This window comes from Berghia stephanieae, chromosome 5, assembly GCF_034508935.2.
Source record: "Berghia stephanieae isolate SIO BIC M18660-M18661 chromosome 5, UCSD_Bste_1.3, whole genome shotgun sequence".
Classification (NCBI taxonomy): Eukaryota; Metazoa; Mollusca; class Gastropoda; order Nudibranchia; family Aeolidiidae; genus Berghia; species Berghia stephanieae.
Window position 1 is genome coordinate 42,165,988 of NC_088364.1, and position 22,503 is coordinate 42,188,490.

Sequence of the window (22,503 nt, forward strand, 5' to 3'; positions counted from 1 at the left end):
TCATAAATCCAAGTCTGTGCCATCAGTTCCCAAGGGGAAAAAAAACAAAAAAATAAATAATGAAAAACCATGACCTTTGTTGTCAATTTATTCGATGTTGAAATTAATAATATGCATTCATTCAAGCCTCAAACGGTCTGCAGATATAATCAACATTAAAAATGAAAACGTAAACACCAATGTAAATAATATTCATTCAACATGAAACTAATTACAATATGTTGCATAATCTTAAAACTAATTTTCAACAACTTATCACATTCTATTTAGTTTATTGTATTCACATTTATCCAATCTACATTTCATAAATTTGATAAAATAAAAACTGCATCCTTCCCATGTGGTCAACTCAATAAGATCAAGTTTTGGTCCAGTCTTCCCTAAGGACAGCTGACCTGGCTGAGCCAACTGTTATTCATCAACTCACCAAAGTATCTCTCATTTCTATATCTTTCAAAAAAAAAGGATTTTCATGTTACGCTAAAATAAAAGTTACTCAACTTATCAGCTACATATCATACAGGTGCTTCCCAGGCCTGAGAGAAACAATGCATGTAGCGAATGCCCAAAAAAAACAAAAAAATACAATTGCAGCAGGAGAAATCTTAACAACCCACTAATATAGAAATGTATTGGGTAGCCATTAAAAGAGGGCATTGTAGAACTCGGCAAGCTTTCAAACACCCAACTTCACAAGGGGTTTTGGTTTTGTTATGCATACTTCTAAGCCTGCATGATAAAAAACTAAATAAGACAACCATTTATGATCATAATCCAATCTAACGATTATGACTAAATTTAAATCAAACTCATCAATAATATAAAAAATCTTACACAGAACTGTCAGACAAAAAGACAATCACTACTTTTTTAAAAATTGGAAAACTGTACAACCTTGTTTTTACCAGTTTTGGTACCCTAACAATCTTACCAGTAGATAAAATGATTAAGAGTGAATTTAATATATAGGGTGTCCATAAAGTCTTTCCCCAATTTCAAAGACTTATTATTCTAAAATCGTTATAGATATTTGAATCTCGATTTCACAATCTTTTAAGGAAAGGTCACACATTTATGCCCATTTGTCATCACCAAAATTAACTAAATGAACATGAATTTAAAAGACATTTTTCACTCCTTTTTCGGAATCAATGCGACAAAATTCTCATAATGTAATGTAATTGAATGAAACGATTTTTAAAAAAAACTAACACTGAAACAGTTATTCTAATGTTGCTGAGACACAAAGTGGAGCTGTGGTGTTGGTAGATACACAAAAGAGTTATAAGCCCATAGTTCTTAACCGTGAAAACGATTACTGTAAATGTCTATTTAGATATGCTAGAATTTTATACCGCATTCCACCTTTGTGAATATCAGCCATAAATAATTTTTCAGTACGGATGTGTTCCTCCAACTTGAAGACAGGCTGTTCACGAATTTCTAAATGTGCTTTCAGGCATGGTTTGGGAGAAATGGACTCAATGGCCTGGCTGCCTGGGTCACCGAGCATTTCTCTGTATGACTTTTTCTTATGGTGTTACATCAGAGACATCATTTATTCAGCTCCCAGACCAGATGTAGGCATGCTTACCATGAAATAAAAGTTGTTATCGAATCCATCACGCCACAAAAGCTACAAAACACAAGGAAAAAAACTAAAAAATATGTTGATTTGCTGGCAGTTAGTCAAAATATTGAATGCATTGAGTAATGTAAAGCATTTTTGTATTCATATGTCCATGTCTAAAATATATTGGCTGTAACGTTTCTCTGATAATAATGTTTATAAATAAGGTAAGACTTTATGGCCACCCTGTACATAGTCAAAGCATATAGTTAATTTGAGGGGGGGGGGGGGGTGGAGGGAGGGGGGGAAGACAGTTAATTCACTAAAGATGTAATAAAGCTGAATTTAGAAGCAGATCCATTGCAAAGAGAGAAAAAACAAATTCCAACAATTTGCCTCCAAATTTTGGTTTAAACTAGAACAAAAAGAGAAAAAAAAGAAAAAGTAGAATTTGGAGAAATTTAGTCTTCAAAAACAAAAATCTATAAGTTTAATCAACTTCAGTGACAGGTATGCATTAATCTACATGGCATTTACAACACTGAAATCTTCATATCATTTGTCAACAACTGGACTAACACTTTCAGCCATGACTGGAAAATGGCCGTGGAAGCTGATTGGCTGGGCTTGAAGAGTTCTCAGACTGACCAAAACAGCTGTGCTCGTCTGACTGAATCGGGGAATGGAAAGGAGCAAGACTTCCTGTTTTGAGGGACCTGGGTAGAAAAAGACAATTATACAACATTAACCATATCACAAGTGTCTAAACATTTCCACAGCAAAATCGTTGAAAACAGGCGATGAGAAGGAGAAATAGTTGGTTGAGTGACAGGGAAAAAAAGTCAAGTTCCAATCATGATTGACCCTCTGGTTGAGTGTAAAGTTGAATTGTTATATTGACAGATCAAATGTTAATGGTTTCGTGAAATACTGCAAAATCTCTGTTTATACAATATGACTTACTTGACTTAGATGCCTTTCGCGTCTCGACCGAAAGATCGGGTCGCCTTGGCTGTTTCCAGTATTTCCTGTGTGAGGTGTCTCCAATATTGCCGGTCCTCTGCTAGGGTTCTCAGATTTTCAAGGTCCCCTGCCGTTATGAGACTAATGCTTTGTCCAAGTGTTGTGAGGTTTTTGTTTAGGATCACAGGGAGTGTTGTGATCGGTCTTCCTCTGAAAAGGTTCCCGTGTTTTTGGAAGTATCCCGACATGGCTTGGTTTGCTGGTATGTTTTTGTCCCTGCGTAGTATGTGACCGAAAAGTTGCCATCGTTGTTGTAAAATGTCAAGGGAGATTGGTCTTTCTTTTGTGATCTTATAGAGTGATTCATTTGAGATCTTTTTGGGGTATTTGATGTCCAGTACCCTTCTTAGCTGTGTGCGATGGAAGGCATCCAGATGTTCTTCTTCGGATTTTGTCAACGCCCAAGTGCCGCAGTTATACAGAAGTACCGGTTTTACAAGAGCATGGTACAGTTTCAGTTTGGTTTTTCTCTTTATTTTGTCACCTCTAATCCATACATTGGTGAGTTTACTGAGTGCGGCGTTTGATAGCTGTTTTCTTCTTTGTACATCCTCGGTGTCTCCAATTAGTGAGCCGACTTTCTTTGTTCTTTTCCATTCCTCTTTGTTCCTCGATATTGTTGTAAATTCGGTTTTATTGGCATTGACTTGGAGGTTATATTTCATGAGGGTATTTTGTATGATGTCTATATTTGCTGGTGTTGATCCAATAAAATCGACATCATCTGCATAGGCGATTTCTCTAGGGATTGCATTCTCAATATGAGTCGTTGGTTTTGGAATGACTTTTCGAACTTCTTTCAGAGCGTGTTCTAAGTATATTGTGAACAGAATCGGGCTCAGACTATCTCCTTGGGGGGTCCCGATGTTACTTTCGAACTGCGTCTGTTTTGTGGCCCCGTATATCCTTGGTTGTATCTTTGTGTTGCTGAGGAGAAATCGGATTATTCGGAGCTCGTCTTCGTCTACTATTTCTGTTAATATCTCCAAAAGTTTTCCTCTGTCGATCGTATCAAAGGCTGCGGCTGGGGTATTTGATGTCCAATATGTGCTTATAAAATGTTGCTATTATTTAATTAAAATACTAAATGAGCTAACAATGATGTAATAGTACCTTGCATTATATTGTCCCTTCAGGAAAATACCTACCCCCCCACCCCCCCCTCCATCCCAATTATGCCACAAAAATGCACAAAAAAGTGAAATGTCACAAATCATGCCCCCCCCCCCCCCCCCCCCCCCATACAAAATGCCAAAATTTGTTTTATTATTGCCAGCCATTTTTATTTCTACAAGCCTTGAATGGAAGAATAATAAAATATTACAACAAGAAGCAAAAAAAAAATTTTTAATAAATAAATAAACAAATTTAGAAGCAAGAATAAGAGAAAGAAAAAAAAGGAGATGAAACCAGATGAGGACAAAAGTAAAACAGCAAAATTGTACATTCTTTAAAAAAAAGGGAGGCATGAAAAATATTATTTTCAGAATCAGAAAATTTGCAATATATTTGACATGAGAAATTCATCTGTTGAATTAATGCAGCACAGGAATGTATGTCACCTGAGGTCCTCACTATCTGTGAACCGATGATCTTACAATAACTGTTGAGGTCATGTTCATGAACACATTAAAGTCCTGGCACTGGCAATGTGGTCATGTTTTTCGTGTCACTGTCAAATGTCACTAGTCTCGTCGGGTTAAAAATTGTATCAGTTTCAGAAATAGAATACCTGGCTGTCCTTCCCTAACAGTGTATTTTTCAATTTTGTCTGCAGAGCAGATAACGCCAGGCAGAACAGGTCCACAATAGACTTTTCTTTCAAGGTTCAATACAAGATTACATGTTGTGAAGAACAACTTGTTCCCAAAATATGCGTCCAGTCTTTATACTTAAAATACCACTGATGTGCTATAACAGTCTGCCCTGTTTTGGAATTCTTGTTATATGTAGAACTGACAGGCTTGTCCATTGTTTCAGATTTCTAGGTCTTGGTGAATGTGAGCATCACACGAAAGTACAGTTCACTCCGCTTAATTGCACATCGGTTAATCACACTCCTCTTACACACTACACATTCCCGAATAACAGAATTTTTGCTATAAAATTACTCTGTTTAATTGCACACCTTTTCCACTTAATCACTACACCTTGATTCCATCTTGAATGGAGAAAAATATCTAAAAAATACACAAAAAGTAATGATTTGATCGATTTGTTACAATGGACAACAATACACCCATCAGCGGTGAATTATATCTCAGGAGCTACTGAAGTCAGTTCAGCCACACACAAAAAGATAACGCCTGTGTAATGAAGATGAGGATGAGTCATCGAGTGTGATAAACCACCCCTGATAAACACTGAAAAACATGACATGCTGGATAAACTATACCGCTTTATCCAACCAAGGAGAATACTTGACAGATGATATACCAACAATGGCGAGATTGGTGACCAGTATCTATAAACAGCTTGCACAGAATAGAAAGCAACCAACGTTTCACGATTACTATTCTTCAAAAACAATGTCACATTTTGTTGTCAATAAAACATGAAAAAGAAAAAAAAAAACCCACAAAACAAAAAACTTCTGATGAGGCCATATCTTGAACATGAAGGTCTTAAGCCCGTGGTGAGCTCAGCAAGAAGGTCCTACATAAATGGTACATGAACGCTGGTGCCAAGATGCTTTTTTCTAGCTTCTCCGCTTAATCGACACACTAATCCGAACTCCCGTGGGTGTGCAATTAAGCGGAATCGACTGTACGAGCAAGATAGATGAGGAGAAAAAAAAACAGAGAAAAGAACTGGTCCGGCCTGTAAATGGTTGGTGAAAATTTTGTCAGAACTTTTTGAACACGCGAAAATAGACACAACAGGACAAAAATATGGACACAACACAGACATGACACGTCAATTGACTAGTCAAATCATGTCACTTTCCCCTACATATTTATAACGAGGTCCTTATTTTATGGTACAAAAAAAAAAATCACAATTATTTGAGGGCACAGTTAGTTGTAAATTGAAAGGAAGAGAACAATTCCTACCCTTTTGAAGGATGTGTATCTTCGCTCCTGTTTGTGTTAAATGTTACGCTGATTCTTTCGTTTACTTGGATAGGAGAAGAAGAAGAAGAAGAAGAAGAAGAAGAAGAAGAAGAAGAAGAAGAAGAAGAAGAAGAAGAAGAAGAAGAAGAAGAAGAAGAAGAAGAAGAAGAAGAAGAAGAAGAAAAAGAAGAAGAAGAAGAGGAGGAGGTGGTATGAGAGTTTCGAAAAAGAATATATATTTCGAAGAAAAATAATTATTTCGCATTATTTTTTTTTCCGTCTCACATCGGGACGGAACCAATAAAATATAGAGAAAACGATATGAGAACCGGAGATATGCATGTGTGTCGGTAGCAAAATAGAGAGAAACCTTCCGGTCCGGTTCGACACACATCTGTGTGTGCGTTATTTACTGACTAGGTGTGTGTGAAGACGACTCGCACGAACTTCGCGACCTCTCTCTCGCTGGCTGTGGCACAGTAGCCAGGCAGTGAATACATCCACGGCTAGTGGAGCGTGTAGGTGGCATGGTAATATTATAGCTTTTGTTTTGTTTCGTCTTTGATGCGACAAATAAACATTTTTTTTTGTTTTGTTTTTTTTAAGTCGGCATTTGAAACGGAATAAAATCTAATTTTTTCGAGGAACAAAATAAAAGTCTTTTATTTTCTTTTTTTATTGGTTCTGTTCTTTGACGTTACGAATTTTATTTTTACTATTATCTTTTTTTATTTTTTATTTAAAGCACTTATAGAGCAAAATCGTACTGTCGGAAATCCGACAATTGACGGAAGATTTACAGGCCTGACTGGTGCAAACATAACGGTTTTTCTCCAAAAAATAATTTTTTAAATAAAGAATCAAGAGAGAAATTTTGGATAAGACGATTTGGCATTGCACATAACCGATATCTGAATTTTCACAATCCCAAATCCAATGGAAATAGCAGTATTAAGATTTTAAAAACCCAAACATGTTTGCGAAACCGCATAAGTAACCTGCTGAGCTCTGTGCCTTCTATATTGTGCTAGGCTGTTTGTAAAAAATCGAGGAAACTTGTGTAGTTTCAGTCAAAAACTCATAACTTTCAGGATGGCTATATGGATGGACAAGCAACATATATTAAAATAAATTGATGTGCAAATTAGGTCAAGGGACAACTGTGGTAATCTTGGAAATCTCAATATTCAAAATTTTTGTATTGCCTGATTTTGAATTATTATTGTAAAAAAAGAGAAGGTGAAAATGGTGTATCATCATAGAAATTATAGACGAATGAATAAACTTAGAATTTTTTAAAACTACACTGGTTTTACTTTTCTAATTGTTATAACGTAACAATGTAAGAAAAAAAAATATGAGACAATGGAGAAAATATGTGACGTACCTGGAAAACTAAGGGTAATTTATGATCAAGTTCCATTACTTTTTGAAACACCAAAAATGTTTTTTACACCCCTTTGACTAGCATCAAAGACCATGATACATTCTCTAAGATTTATGGATTCATCCTCATCCAACACCCCTCCAAACTAAATCTGAATAAGCTAAGCCACTTCTTCATTTCACATTAGAAGGCCATTGGCTTGATGTGAGTCAGTTTTTTCATTACTAGATCTATCAGTTTCATGGAAATATTCGTCCAATCATGCCAATAAACATCAACAACCAAGTCAAATTCCTTTTCAGGAAATGCATAGTGCAGACAAAATGTAAACAAATCTCACTAAAATGTGACCAAATTGTCATTTTGCAATCTGAAAAAATTCACTGAGCAAGCTCAACATCCATGGAATCAAGGAATATACCTCCCGCAACTTCTTGTAATTCACCTTTCCAATGAGTTCAATGCTGTACTCGCATTTTTGCGAGGTCAGCGTTCAGAATGAATATCAGAAGACCGCCTTAATGCAGGTCAGCAAGTTAATGGTTAATCGACACTACTATGCATCTTTGTCATCTACAAATCATATGCCTGATGATGAAAAAAAATATAGTCAAAAAATCTAATTTTTTAAAAAGGCTTTGACGAAATATGCGGTGTAAAAGACAAATTACGCCACTGCATTTATGCAGATGCAGTGGCATTTTCCTGAAGATTATACTCTCTAGAACATTCCCTATGGAAGATTGCAATGCATATACTTAACAAAGATTGCAATGCTTATAGTTATGTTTTTCATTAAATAGTTGTCCCTGATATTAATTTTCTTTTTTTATAAGTGATTGATCAAATTTGCTAGGGCTGTTGTAAATAGGAATTAAAATATCGTAAATATCTTTTGAAAAAGCATTAACAACCGTTTTAAATTCTAAATGTTTATCAAGAAATTTTATATTTAAGAATTAACGGGCAGGAGTCAAAAGTGTCATGACAATCTTTAAGCAAAAAAAAAAAAAAAAAAACATATGAAGATTATTTTAACATTTTACTTTACCTCCCTTTTACATAACTTCACAAAATAACATTGAAAAGCATCAAGGGGAGGCATTGAAAACAAAAAATTCTATATAATGTAATAAAACGTAGCTATCTTAACCTACCTTTCACCACTTTACTTTGAAACTCTGACTGGCAACCAGCGAAGAATATATGGGGACATTCCATCAACATGAAAGGATCTTCTTTCACAAAGGGATAACATGCTGAGACATAACAAATCAATTAATAAATTATTTACTGTATATATACGAATGAATGAATGAACGAAGGAGTTTTATATTTTTCGTCTGTGCTCTCACAATACCAATAAATTACATTGATCAGCTATGCTTGATAAAAGGTTAAGTATTAAGCGAGTTAAATAGTTCTCTAACACTCACTTTGTATTTAATCATTTAACCCTTAAATTTGAGACCGACCTTTTATCAAATCTCTGACTTCTTTTATTATTTATCTGCTTATAACCACAGAGCTTTCTTCAAGGTATACGATAACAGTATTGTAACTCATGATGAAATAATGAAGGCTGATCTCCCTTAGTAAAAACAGTGAAATTTTACAATATAATCGAACCATGTCAATATTGGGTTAGCAAGATTATTAGCAAGACTAAAGTTCTTTCAAACCAAAATTTATCTAATATTTATGATGATTACAGACTTGCTCTGCAGCTGCTGCTCCCTTTGTGAAAATGGTAAAAATTACATCAGTCTAAAGAAAAGAATTTTAAAATTCAACAAAATACAAATTCTATGGGATTAATATTGTATTACGTGTGTTTTGTCAGCTTACCCAATTTAACCTGTAATTCAATCATTCCTTTCCGATTTTACACAGGCTAAAAAAACTATTTGTATTATTGATTTTTTTCTTTCTCGATCAACATTTTGAGAGAGAAAAATAAATGAATACAAATTTGGATCTCAGGTAGAAGAGTCATTTTGAGCAATATATTATTAAATAAAAGATAAACTGGCCAACATAAAAAAAAGTGCAGTGTCAGTATGATATATCATGTATATATTATATAATGTATAGATATTACAAGAAAAGTAAACTAAAAACATAAATGAGTCTGTATCAGTACATCTTTTTTCATTTCAAATGAAAGACGAGATTATAAATTTAGAAGAATAACCAGTATAAATAGCAGGTGGTCATCAACCATAATAAGCTTTTGCTAGTAGAGTGTTATAAGCATAGTGGCATCATTGTCAATGCAGTGTAATTTCATGTCTTGAGAGATGTTGAGCGTAACCTCAAAACTAGATGGGTTACAATCAAAGTCAGCAAAAACTCTGACCCCTGCATTATGTCCTTGAGTGAGGCACTTAACACACCATTCTAATAACTCGATTCCAGTGTGAATGAAGACTTGATCATGGACATTAGAAAATATTTTGAGAGTACTGATACAAAAAGGGTGCCTAACAGACCACTTGTTCTCTATGATCTGGAGATTTGTTTCTGATTTGTCTTCTGGAGGAATAATAAAACACTGTGAGCAAGTTGAAACTATGGGTTGGTGCAATTAAATGTGTAATTATTCCTGCCATTTTTCAAAAACCACTTACAAAGTGTATCAGGTGCAGTAGGTGCCAGATGACCCCAATGTAGAGTTTTCTCTAAAATCTCAAGCCTGTTGTCCAATTCACTGTATCGACAAATGTCATCGATGGGCTGGCCAGATGTACCTAGTATTCTAAAGACCAAATGAAAATAACAAATAATCAGAGAGGCTTTCCAATTCCAATACATTATGGCCAGTTTTCTAAACTCGTGTCTGAATGTGATTATTTTCAATTTTTTTCCCTTAGACAAATCATTTCAAAATTGAAGGAAAGTTTTGTGATTTCCCTAAATTCAAAATTTTATACAGACGTGTCCACAGAGTTAAGTTGGCCTAAGGTAAAAATCTCTCTTAAAATTTTTTTAAAATCAACAAACAATTAAAAAAAAAAAAAATTCCCTTTTTAACCCCAACGGATTCTTTAAAAATCTATCTTTCTTAAACCAAGATAGTTCAATCATCAGTTGCAGCACCATAAAGTAAGCAATAGGGACTAAGTTTCTTCTTCAAGAAAAAAACATGGTATTTATATTGGTGTATTACCTTAATTACTCAGCTCAAATGTCTCATCACAAATCAAACAACATTAAATACGACATTATTTTACATCATATCACATTAATTTCTAAAGATGTTAAAAATTTCGACGGACTAAAACTTGCAAGTTTACTTTTTATTGAAAACTCTGCGTTATGGGTAGTCCTAACATTTTAAAACTGTGATAGTAGAACAAAATCAAAACAAAATAAAAACTTGAGGTTATGAGACCTATAGCATAAAACACAGTGAAGCTTTCTTGCTATCTTCAGGATAATAATTAAGAATATACCTTAAAGTGCTTTCAAGAATCTTGATAATAAATAATTTAGAAAATTAAAATAATAAACCCACTTGGTGGTGGTGATTGTTGTAGCAGTGGTAGTGATGACGATGTGGTGGTGGTGGTAGTGATGATGATGGTGCAGCAGTAATAGTAGTGGTAGTGATGATGTGTGGTGGCGGTGGTTGTAGTGGTAGTAGTAGCAGTAGTGGTAGTGATGATGTGGTAGTGGTGGTTGCAGTAGTAGTAGTAGTAATGATAGTTATGATAATTTGGTGGTGGTGGTTGTAGAAGTGGTAGTGACAATGATGTGGTGGTGGTGGTTGTAGTAGTTGTGGTAGTGATGATGTGGTGGTGGAGTGGGGGAGGTGGGTGGTATCCTTGGAACAATTTGACCTCACTGGAATTTGACGAAAGTTGCCCATAACCTGGAATTTTTTGCTTCAGACCGGATTTTTTTTTCTGCTGAAACCAGAGATTTGGGACACTTACTTTCTTCCTTCCAATGTGATGTCACAAGGGTTGGTGAGGCTATGGAACGTTTTGAACTCTGATGCCTGTGGGAACATGCACCGATGTAAGGGTTGTTGTGGCAGGATATGGTTGGTAGGGTCGAACTCTCCCGGCATTACACTCACATCTACTGAGGGCTGGGGGAAAAAAAGTGATAGAAAAATTAATATTTATTGCAACTACCAAATAATTTTCACAAGTGTGTTTAATTCCTTACTGCTAAAAGAAAATCGAGCCCATTCAAGACCAAGAGAAAAGAAACAAGAATTCTATATTTACTTAGAAAACAAAAAAACGAATTTCGGGATAAAACTGCAAATCAACCTTAGATGAAATATTTTTATTCTGCTTTCAATAAATCATAAAATCACAACCATTTGTGAAGAAAGTAATTCTTTTTTCAAATGTCATTGATAAAACTCAGGTGAAAATGAAAATGAAAAAAAAAACAGATCTGGAAAAAAGTCCGAATGTTACCAAATTTTGACCTTAAATACATGTATAAACCAGGACAACATACAAGGCTAAATGGGCTTTTGATATTACTATATCATCCAATGGCTTTTAGTCAACATTGCTCCATAGATTGGGCAACAAGACTTTGAACATAGTACAGTCTAATATAAATAAATTTTGTCTATACAAGTTGCATGTCTGAAATTTGACCCACTATGGGAAAAGAAGTCAATTAACAGCCCTACGATAACACTAGCTGTGTCAAATTCAAATTTATAGAATTAAGATGGAAATGGATTGATCACAGTCTACACAAACATCTGATTAAAACTTGCAAGCCCGACAAACAATTTAAATCAGGGTCATGGTGACCATGGAGAGATAGCCAGCAATCTGTCTTGGGGTGAGGGAGAGAAGACAGCCCATGAGTTTATTATTGGGAAGTTCTACTGTGGAGGCCCTCCTCAGTTTCAGTTAGAAAAGAGATTAAATCTGTTAATCAGATGATTAATTAACAGAGATAAACATCTAGAGATAGTAATTGGCTTTATGGATCTATAGCTCAACCTAACAAAAATATTAAATGAAAGCTGAATATATCAATGACCTGTCCCAGATTTGTGATAATAAAGCTCCGATCAATCTCTTTCTGTTTCTTCATTTTACTGCTCTAATCACGGCAGGGAAAATTAACTTTGTGAATTTGTCAAGATCTTTCAAGAGATTTCTACAGCTAGGACATTAAAAATTTTATGACTAATTTACTAAACATAATCAAGTTGATTTCACAACTTGAATAAAATGGATGGACAGGATTCAGAACGAAGAAGTATGGAAAAGAGCACAGCAGAAACCAGTGGGAGACGAAATAGGAAGAAGACGATGGAGGTGGATTGAGCACACCCTTAGAAAGAATGACTCCACTATAACAAAGAAAGTATTGGACTGGAACCCTCAGAGCAGAAAATCAAGGGGAAGGCCACGGGGAACATGGAGACGAGTTAAATAAGCTGAGATACGGAGAAGTGATACGACATGGAACTAGATAAAAAAGTTCGCTCAAGATAGAAAGGGATGGAAACTGTTTGTCTGTGGCCTATATCCTGAACCAGAGTGAAAAAGGCAATGATGATAATTACGCAACGAGAAAACTGAGTCAGAAAAATGGTTAAAATACACACCAAATATTTTTTAACAATATCTAAAAAATTAGTCATTTCCACATGTCTTACCGCAAGTACTATACATTTGGATCCATGGATCCTGAAGAACTACTTACCACAAGTTGCATGAGAAAATTATCCATCGACTTGACAGCTTCCACACTTCCAGCTGATGTTTTCTTTGACAAGTATTTAGCCTTAAAAAAAAAAAAGAGATGGAGTGGTAGTATTAAAGTTGATAACATTAATCAATTATTAGCAGTTAAAATAGAAGAAATATTTTAAAAATTACTTGAAGAGGTAAATGATAAATGAATTTGGAATATAATCTAATAAGGAACAACTAACATGTTGGTATTGTTGACCCCAAGAAAAAATGTAAAGAATGTACTAAATAATACCACGATCCAGAGTGTCTCCCTAGTTTTCTTCTTTTTAATGCATCAACAAAAATAATCAGTTTTGCAGACTGTCAATTCATATGAATAAATAAAAAGATGAGTACCTATTTCAACCTCAATGAAGTTTACCAGTTTTATGAATGAGTGATAGAAAAGAAAAAAAATCCCATTAGAAAAAAATCCTTTTATTAGGGCTTGGTATTACCCTAATCATCCTCCCATTCTCGACAAGAGAGGAATAACAATGATGTGGCCAATGAATCACGAATACTGCACTCTTTGTGAAAATGAATTAGTCAACTGTTATGACCAAGAATATGATGGAAGAAATTGTGATTTGAAATATTTTTTAAAATCAATAATTAAGCGACACTGTTTATGTAAAAAAAAATATTTCAAGTGATTTCAAACCTTTGTGAGAGAATCTTTATCTTGAGTGGATTTACTGAGCGAATTGCCGGTGATAATGACATGACAAATTGATGCTGAGTCTTTCTGCTGATGGGGGTCCCCTAATTGGCCGGATACAAGGTCCACCAGCATCTGCATCTGGAATAATCTTTCTTCTTCTCCTCCCAGCTCAAAACCACTCACAAACAGCACAAATCTAAAAAAAATAAACAGGCAAGGAAAAAATAAGGCTGGCTCAATATGTACCAGCACCACCGGTAGAGCACTTGCTTTACAAGCAAAGGGACTGAGATTGATCCCGGGTGCAGTTGAGATTTTTTTTCTGACCCCTCTGTCCACCCATGATTGGGTAGCTAGGTCTGTTACATCTGGTGGAAAGTACTTTGTGATAGACTAGCATCCTATCCAAAGGGTAGCAAGCAACTGCTATTGTCCGTTTCACGCTAAAAAACCAGGATAAACTCCGGCTCCATGGGTCTGATGGCTATGGAGGACAACTTTTACATGTACTACGACGACCAATAGGCTGAGAGCCCATTTGCAGTACTACTAAAAAGTAGAATATTTGTAAATACCATACATAGAACATTTATAGAACATACTGATAGAACTGCAATACACAGAAAGTAGTTTTGGAAATGAGAGAGTATGGATATAAGCTTGGCGTTGTTAATAGTAGTAGTGGTGGCAGATATGATGATGAGGTGGTGGTTGTAGTAGTGGTGGTGGTATGGGTGATGATATGGTGGTGGTTGTAATAGTAGTGGTGGTAGGGATGATGATGTTGTTGTGCTTGTAGCAGTAGTGGTGGTAGGGATGATGGTGTATGGTGGTTGTAGTAGTTGTGGTAGGGACGATGATGTGGTGGTGGTTGTAATCGTAGTGGTGGTAGGGATGATGTGATGGTGGTTGTAGCAGTAATGTGGTGGTGATTGTAGTAATAGTGGTGGTAGGGATGATGATGTGGTTGTGCTTGTAGCAGTAGTGGTGGTGGTTGTAGTAGTAAAGGTGGTAGGGATGATGGTGTATGGTGGTTGTAGTAGTTGTGGTAGGGATGATGATGTGGTGGTGGTTGTAATCGTAGTGGTGGTAGGGATGATGTGTTGGTGGTGGTTGTAATCGTAGTGGTGGTAGGGATTATGTGTTGGTGGTTGTAACAGTAATGTGGTGGTACGGATGATGTGTCGGTGGTTGTAGCAGGAATGTGGTGGTAGGGATGATGATGTGGTTGTGCTTGTAGCAGTAGTGGTGGTGGTTGTAGTAGTAAAGGTGGTAGGGATGATGGTGTATGGTGGTTGTAATAGTGGTAGTGGTAGGGATGATGATTTGGTGGTGGTTGTAGTAGTAGTAGTGGATTTAGGGATGGTGATGTGGCGGTGGTTGTGGTAGGGAAGATGATGTGGTGGTGGTTGTAGTAGTTATGGTTGGGATGTTGATGTGGTGGTGGTTGTAGTAGTAGTGGTGATAGGAATGATGATGTGATGGTTGTTCTTGTAGTGGTAGGGATGATGATGTTGGTGTTGGTTCGTAATAGTAGTGGTGGTAGGGATGTTGATATAGTGGTTGTGGTGTCTATTTTTGTAGAAAAATTTGAAAAAAATTGGAATTATGATGGTGATGGCGGACATAAACCACCATTTAGGTAGAAGATTTCTATGGATTAACTTTTAACGGCCAAAAACTGGATTCGATATTGATATCACAAGCCGAGTGACATCATTATCATCATCATGATGTGTGCCGCCCCTGATCCAGAGATTGACGATAAATGGACCTCCAGCTGTCACAATCTTGGGCGCGTCTTGTGCATTGGTGGAGATCCAAATCAACCAATCATACCTAGTGTCATACCACTTATTAAAATAATGGCTCACTAACCGTTCTTCTTCCATGACAGGATGTGGTATCTGTGCCGGTAAATCTTGAAAACAGTAATCCTCTACAATGAACTTTCCCTTGTCATCTTCTGGCTCCAAGCCTAGCACTGCCACTACAACACCTGAAAGGGAGGGAATAAGCAATGTACACTTCCTTTCAAATTTTTGATCGTGACACTAATGAATTAATGTTATTTCTATAAATGGACAATGACAAATTGCTACATATATTTCAAGGCATTATGAAAAAATTCCTAAGCCTGCCCTAATTGAACATTTGACGTCAAAAAAAAATTATTCTTTTTTAAGGCTATATCTTGAAACTTACCAAATTATTAGCTTCCCAACAAAAAATTGGTCAATATTTTTTCAAATAATATGCTCAAATCAAGATATTGAAAAAGTATTTTTATATTATAAGACCTTTAAAAAAACTTTTTTATCACATCTAATTTTGACCATATTACCCATGGGGTAAAAATAACATCCTATGGGGATTCCATCTTAGAGTGTACATGTCAATATCTCTAAAAATTGGGCTGCTGGAACCCCATTATTTAAATATATATTGTCAAAACAATGTATGATATCGTTTCTTCACAATTTCATGAATTTTTTTCATTACTCCTATGTAGGTCACCGGTTCTGTATTACTACTTAGGACTGCTATCAAAATGCCCTACAAACACAGATAAAATATCTTTTTTTTAAAAACAGTCAAAATGCCAGTGCAAACAAAATCATACCTGTTACAAATTGAGAGCATTTGAGATCTCCAATCAAAATTATTCTCTGAAGCTCGTCTTCCATGATCAATCTGTCGTTATCACTTGTGTACCGACTACGTATTGGCTGGGGCATCAAGTTGTGCTTGGAAAATTTCATTCGAAAGTTAGACATGCTCTTAAACACTTCAATCAACAATGGGGAGTGAGATGGTAAAACATTGTATTTCCACCCAGAAGACCCAGGTTTGAGCCCCACTTTCAGCATCTCATTTTCCCCACTTGAGCTTATCCCCTATTGTTTATTCTATGTGTTTGCAGCAGATGACTGAGTTATCTCAGTCTTTTACACAAAATAGAATGTTGTCTTATATCATTTAATATTCAACTGTTAGGACTTGACAGCCAGTCAGTTTCCCCATCATTGTTAAGATCGTTAAAAAAAACTTCCACCACAGATCTCAGCGTAATTATTCAGCCTTAATACATTTCTTAGGTAATCAGCTAAGCACTTCATTTCAGAAAATTATTGATAACTCAATATATCTTTTGTGTAGAACATGAGAGGTAAATGAAGTATGAAGTGAATTGGAATAAAAACAATCCAAACTTATTTGTTTTCTTACTTCTTCACTGATCTCTTTCAGAATACTGGGCTGCAGTTCCATGTGCTTGAAAAGTGTTCCGATGACAATACATTTTTCATCGCTCTTCAGTTCATGAAGTTTCCGCTGAGGAAAGTTGGTCCCTAAGATGATATGGGGGAGGGAGGGGAGAAGGAATGATGAAAAAGTAGTAAAATATATACAAATGTATTTCATGCAATATAACAATAACACACTATTCTAATACAGAAAGTACAGTGAAAATCTCCATCTTGGACAATAATGCTGGTATATTTTAAATGAAAACAAACAAGAGACTCTGTCAAAAAATGCTTGATGATGTTGTTATCGCAAAATATATCTATACTTAAATGACAGCCTTCTTAACAATGCATTACCGGAAACCATTACCCTATTTGGTGAATCAAACTTTGGTGAACACTATATCTGTATCTGTGAAGTACTGATTAAACCTCCAAGTGGAGTATCATACATAGGGGATAGAACAGTGATCTGTATCTGTGAAGTACCTGTGTAAACTACCTCAGGGTGGTGAGCATTAGTGCCCGCATCCAGATAGTCTTTGCATACGTGTGAGTTGAATTCTAGTCTAGCCGTCCTTTTACCTTTACTTAGCCAGGCACTTTGATAACTCCAGTCCAGTGGCCGCCGATAGGCTCACTGTAAGGTGAAACTCGTTTTTTGGAACTTTATTTTTGACCCTTTACTGTTTTGGTCACCATGGCGTTATTTGTGAACCTATGTGACTAACTTTGGTATCATTATAAAGGGCACAAAACAAGCTTTCTAACGGTGTATTTCATTCTTAATTCTTGATTGTATTTCTCAGAAAGCTTATGTAATAAAAATTTATAAATGTTTGAATTATAAGAACTTTTTAAATTATGGATACATTTTAATTATACTTCATACATCGATAGACAATTAATTGAAGAATATCTCTGCATAATTTCATCAACATTGAGACACTCGCTCAATATTTTTTTTTTCCGCCATCAACCCCACTTTTTAGGACAAAAACCTCATATTTTTTTCCATTTTCATTTATCCTTAATTTGTTCCATACTTTTCATCCATGAAAATGATTTATATGAAAATAAAGCTTATTTTCTGACCATTAAAATGATACCTAACACTTGCCATTTATTTTTTAATTGAAACAAAATTACTGAAAACAATAAGTGGGCCATGATGACTGTAAAACTCAAAATTTCCCGATCGCCGCGAGATGCTGGTTTTGAGGCAGCAGTGAGATCACAGATTCTCTCTGTAAAATTGACAAAAAATTTCAATAGAAAAATATAAATAACTCTGGAACCGTAGGTCGTAGAGAAACAAATAAAGTATCAAATTTTATGTTTTTTCAAGTCCCATCCCCCTGACTGAGTCAAATCAAGATATTTTGAGATTGAAAATTTTATCAAAGTGCCTTACTTAGCCTTAAGTACGGCTAGCCTACAGGCTGGAAATCTAGCCGTCATTAAGTATGACTAGCCTAGCAATCTACTAGATCAAAGCTAAAATTACTTAAGTTTAATCAGCAGTTTAATTCATGTAAGTCAAAATGATAGCTTTGTATGTGACGTTACCCTGAACCCAAAACTCACCCCATCTTTTGGAGGCAGTCTTTGACAATATTTTCCGCATCGTCATCAATCTCTCCGCGTACAAATGAGCAAACTGTCTCCCGAAATTCCTGTCTTTCACAATGAACCTATTACAATCATATTTGACGCTTGAACGCAATCGTTCATGCTTTGTAGATACGCCATCCTTTTCATCTGTTTGCAACAAAACCCCAACATCATCGGGCTGTGTATTGCTCGGATAAATCATGGACATGATGGGTGTGTGTTGCTTATTATATTACTTATATAATACAGTCACAATGTGCTTGATGACAAATCAGACACAGTGACAAAAAACTAAAGTCACTGTGGAAAATCAAGATAAATCAGTGCGCGCATTGACTTAAAAATACAATGCAATAATTTTGTTTGTTTTTTTCTTTTCAACATCACAGCCAACAGCCAGTCAGCATTTGTTGGCCATTTGGCGCCACACTTGTTCTAGTTCAAGCAGTCATGAAAAATCGCCCCTTCTTCGTTAAAAGAAAATTTGAGAAATATCGTTGGAAATATCTGACTCCTCCTCCTCCTCCTCCTCCTCCTCCTCCTCCTCCTCAGGCATGGAACTCACTTTTGTTGTTTTATCCAACGTACACCCAGGCTGCAAAGAATTCAAAACAATCCTTCCTGCAAGATTAGTCCTTAAGCGTAGCAAGAAACCTAATTCACAGGTCTTTGAACGACGACTTTCGATTGTATGATAACGACGGCGCTTCATTTATTTGATGTTTAAGAAGAAACTGGAGAATGTAAACAAAAAAGTCTCTCTCTCTCTCTCTCTCTCTCTCTCTCTCTCTCTCTCTCTCTCTCTCTCTCTCTCTCTCTCTCTCTCTCACACACACACACACACACACACAATAATAATATAGTATAATATGTGTTGAGCGCTCTTCCATATCACGAGGAAGTGCTCAGAGCGCTTTACAGGGGCTTCAACAATTCAATTTGGAAAACAAAGTCTTAAGATGCTTTTTAAACATATCTTTCGATGAAGAATATCGTATTTCTTTTGGAAGTTTGTTCCAGAAGGTTAGGATGTTTCTAGAAAAGGATCGTCCTCCACATGACCCGTAAGAGTTCTTTCCTATAGTGACAAGCAATTTTCCATCGGGTGACGAACGACGGGATCGGGTTGGTCAGTGGCGGTTCTAGCCTATTTACAGTGGTTGGGCAAAGAGGATTCGGTCATATATATATATATATATATATATATATATATATATATATATATATAATATATATATATATATATATATATATATATATATATATATGATATATTTTTTATTTTTTATTTTTTTGTTTTTTTTTTAATAAAATTTTTTTTTGATTTTTTTTTTCGCCTTTAAACAAAAAATATTTCAACCACCAATAATCACATTCACAATGAAATGACAATACCAGTAGATTTTAATTCTTCCAAACGTAATCAAAAATGAATCACGAAAGAGAACACAACTAAAAAATAAAGCGACGAGACATAATGCGACAACACCTTGACAATACAAGTCCATTTCCTTCACTCGAAAAATTAAAGAGATGCTTTAATCCCTCAACGGCGATATTAATATTGCTTTTAAATATTTCTGGTTTTCAGTAGTACGTAGTAACCTTAAAGTTTTCATGGAGAAGCAACAACAGCGATATGACTCGAGTTTCATTCAGAGCTCAAATTGCATAATTTTTACTGCTGTCTTGGTGGTCAGAATGATTGTGCCGGTGGTGGTAGTGGTTGGAATAGTGGTAGCGGTGGTGGTGGTGGTGGAGGAGGAGGAGGAAGACGAGGCGGTGAGGGGTAATTATGGTAGTGGTTTTGGTGGTGCTGTTGGTTAGAATGATAGTTGTGGAGACGATGACGGAAATTGTATGGTGATGTTGATATTGTTTTTATTTCTATTGTTGTACTTGTTGTTAATATTGTTGTTGTTGTTGTTAATGAGATGATGATGATGATGATGATGATGATGATGATGATGATGATGATGATGATGATGATGATGATTATGATGACAACGACGATGTCGTCGACAATGATGGTTACCATACGATATTACAAAATTTATTCAATCTTAGGCTTTCGCCAATTAATCATACAATTTGATGACCACATACATGAAAGTGGAAAATAATGGCAAATGGGACCAAACAATAAACTGATACCATTAATAACCACCAAAAAAAAATACAACAATAGTAATACCACCAATACGTACAATAATAATAACAATGATAATAATAATAAATAATAATAATAATAATAATAATAATAATAATAATAATAATAATAATAATAATAAATAATAATAATAATAATAATAATAATAATAAATAATAATAATAATAATAATAATAATAATAATAATAATAATAATAATAATAATAATAATAATAATAAATAATAATAATAATAATAATAATAATAATAATAATAATAATAATAATAATAATAATAATAATAATAATAATAATAATAATATTACCATCATCATTACTACTACCACCACCGCTACCACTATACCACCATCACCATCATTATTACGTTTCCAATTATTTTTTCTCGTTTTTTAAAATTTGATATCTATCAAAACAGACGAAAATTCCGGTGATTTTTTTAAAGGGTAGTTAAAATATCTACGATTTTATTAGCCCTGAAAACTACGATTTTTATTTTCCTATCTAAAGTAGGCAGGTCTGCTATGACAAGTATCAGTATCAGTTCCATAGTCAAAATAAGACAAACAAAAACAACGTTTATTTAATATTAGGCTTTCGCCAATACTTCATACAATATAATTAAGACAAAATAATGTTACCAATCTCTCCTCATGTATTCGTTTGACTATCGTCACAATAATTACCGTGTTATCTTTGCTCCTTACCCAACCAATCCCTTGCTTCCCGCCTCTTCATCGCGAACCATCTTATGTATGTATTAGCTTCAGGACGGGCAAGTACGGAATCTGCCCACCCTTCCGTATTTCCTCTATAACTTAGAATTCAACTATCTCCTTACTCAGAAGAGTATTTCTCGTATACTAATTCAATTGTTGAGAAAACCAAAATGGTGGTTGTATTTTATATATTTATTTAGTCGTGACTTTTGAATAAAAGTGTTTTGTTTTATTAGAGGAAATACAATAGAAAATTACATTGTTTTGCAAAAATATTTAGTCTGGCAATAAAAATACAGCGGTAATTACTTTAAGAATAATAAAAAAAAAAAGAATTAACAAATTAATTTGTTAAAAAACAAAACAAAAAACAACAACAAAAAACAACAACAAAAAACAACAACAACAACAACAAACAAATAAGAAAACAATTTAAATAAATGAGTTTTGAGAAACACTAAAGAAAACGAGGGAAAAAAAAGAAATAATTTAAATGGATAAACAAATATATTAAAACAACACAAACTAATACTAAATTGATATAATATTAGTAAATTAATAAATTTAATTCAATACTGGAACCTTCCCAGCACAAGTAAGGCAATAAATAAGAAAAAGTTCGTATGCCAAAATCTCTATTTAGTGTACACTGGTTAATAAGGTGGGCTCATTTGAATTAGCCCGACCTAGTACTAGAGAGGCCAGACAGCAAAATCACCGTCAGGCGACGTGACGATGAGATGACGATGTGGGCGGAGTGGAGTGGAGTGGTTGGGGGGGGGGGGGGTGATAAAAAGAACAGGAGCGTATCCTGGTTTATGTATTACGGGATGCATGGTGATTCGCAATCTATCAAAAATACACACAAATTGATTTCAGTACAAAGTATCAATTTTAAGTAGTAACTTTTGAAATTATCTAATTTAGATTTGATTATTTCGGACCTGGTAATACAGCATATAACTTGAAAAAACAGGCTGGTATTTGCCCACCCTGCCCATTATTACCAGCCGTCCCTGGGGTTGGTGTATATAAGTTCAATTTATCATAAAGATAAGTTGGTTTATTTGAATTTAATCATTTAAAACACAATGTCAGAACTTTGTACAATATTCGCTCCTTAACAGGAAGCCAATGAAGCTCTTTTAGCAGAGGTGACGCGTGATGTTTCTTGCTGCGCTTAAAGGCGTTCCCATTAATTCCAAATCTGATTTGAAATCGATCAACAAGGATTTTATGATCGTGTCGAAGGACTAGAGTAGTATTCGATTCTGAATAACACTGACCCTTGTTTTTTGTGTTTTTTTTTTTTTTTTTTTTTGTTTTTTTTTTT

At 35.0% G+C, this 22,503-nt stretch overlaps 1 protein-coding gene across 2 annotated transcripts; it reads right to left on the reverse strand.

Moving 5' to 3' along the window:
• Positions 1 to 74: 74 nt before the first annotated feature.
• Positions 75 to 21,214, reverse strand: LOC144972950 (DNA polymerase delta subunit 2-like). 2 transcript variants are annotated; one of them, XM_078914801.1, is made up of 10 exons: positions 21,159 to 21,214; positions 16,652 to 16,773; positions 16,047 to 16,170; positions 15,302 to 15,422; positions 13,424 to 13,619; positions 12,728 to 12,808; positions 10,972 to 11,129; positions 9,664 to 9,791; positions 8,191 to 8,292; positions 75 to 2,286 (listed from the first exon to the last, which is right to left on the reverse strand). In XM_078914801.1, exons 1-10 carry the CDS (start codon positions 21,187 to 21,189, stop codon positions 2,126 to 2,128), a joined length of 1,224 nt encoding a protein of 407 aa, XP_078770927.1. In that variant the 5' UTR covers positions 21,190 to 21,214; the 3' UTR covers positions 75 to 2,125. The 2 variants fall into 2 exon arrangements, with proteins under 2 accessions (XP_078770927.1, XP_078770926.1); XM_078914800.1 differs by lacking the exon at positions 21,159 to 21,214 and adding an exon at positions 18,259 to 18,727.
• Positions 21,215 to 22,503: the final 1,289 nt, after the last annotated feature.

Coding starts and splice junctions, on each gene's coding strand:
- LOC144972950 (XM_078914800.1), bottom strand. CDS start 18,493: ATGTCCATGATTTATCCGAGCAATACACAGCCCGATGATGTTGGGGTT. Junction 16,171..16,651: donor TGAAAGAGATCAGTGAAGAA/GTAAGAAAACAA, acceptor AAATTTTCCAAG/CACAACTTGATGCCCCAGCC. Junction 12,809..13,423: donor ATAAAGATTCTCTCACAAAG/GTTTGAAATCAC, acceptor TTTTTTTTTAAG/GCTAAATACTTGTCAAAGAA.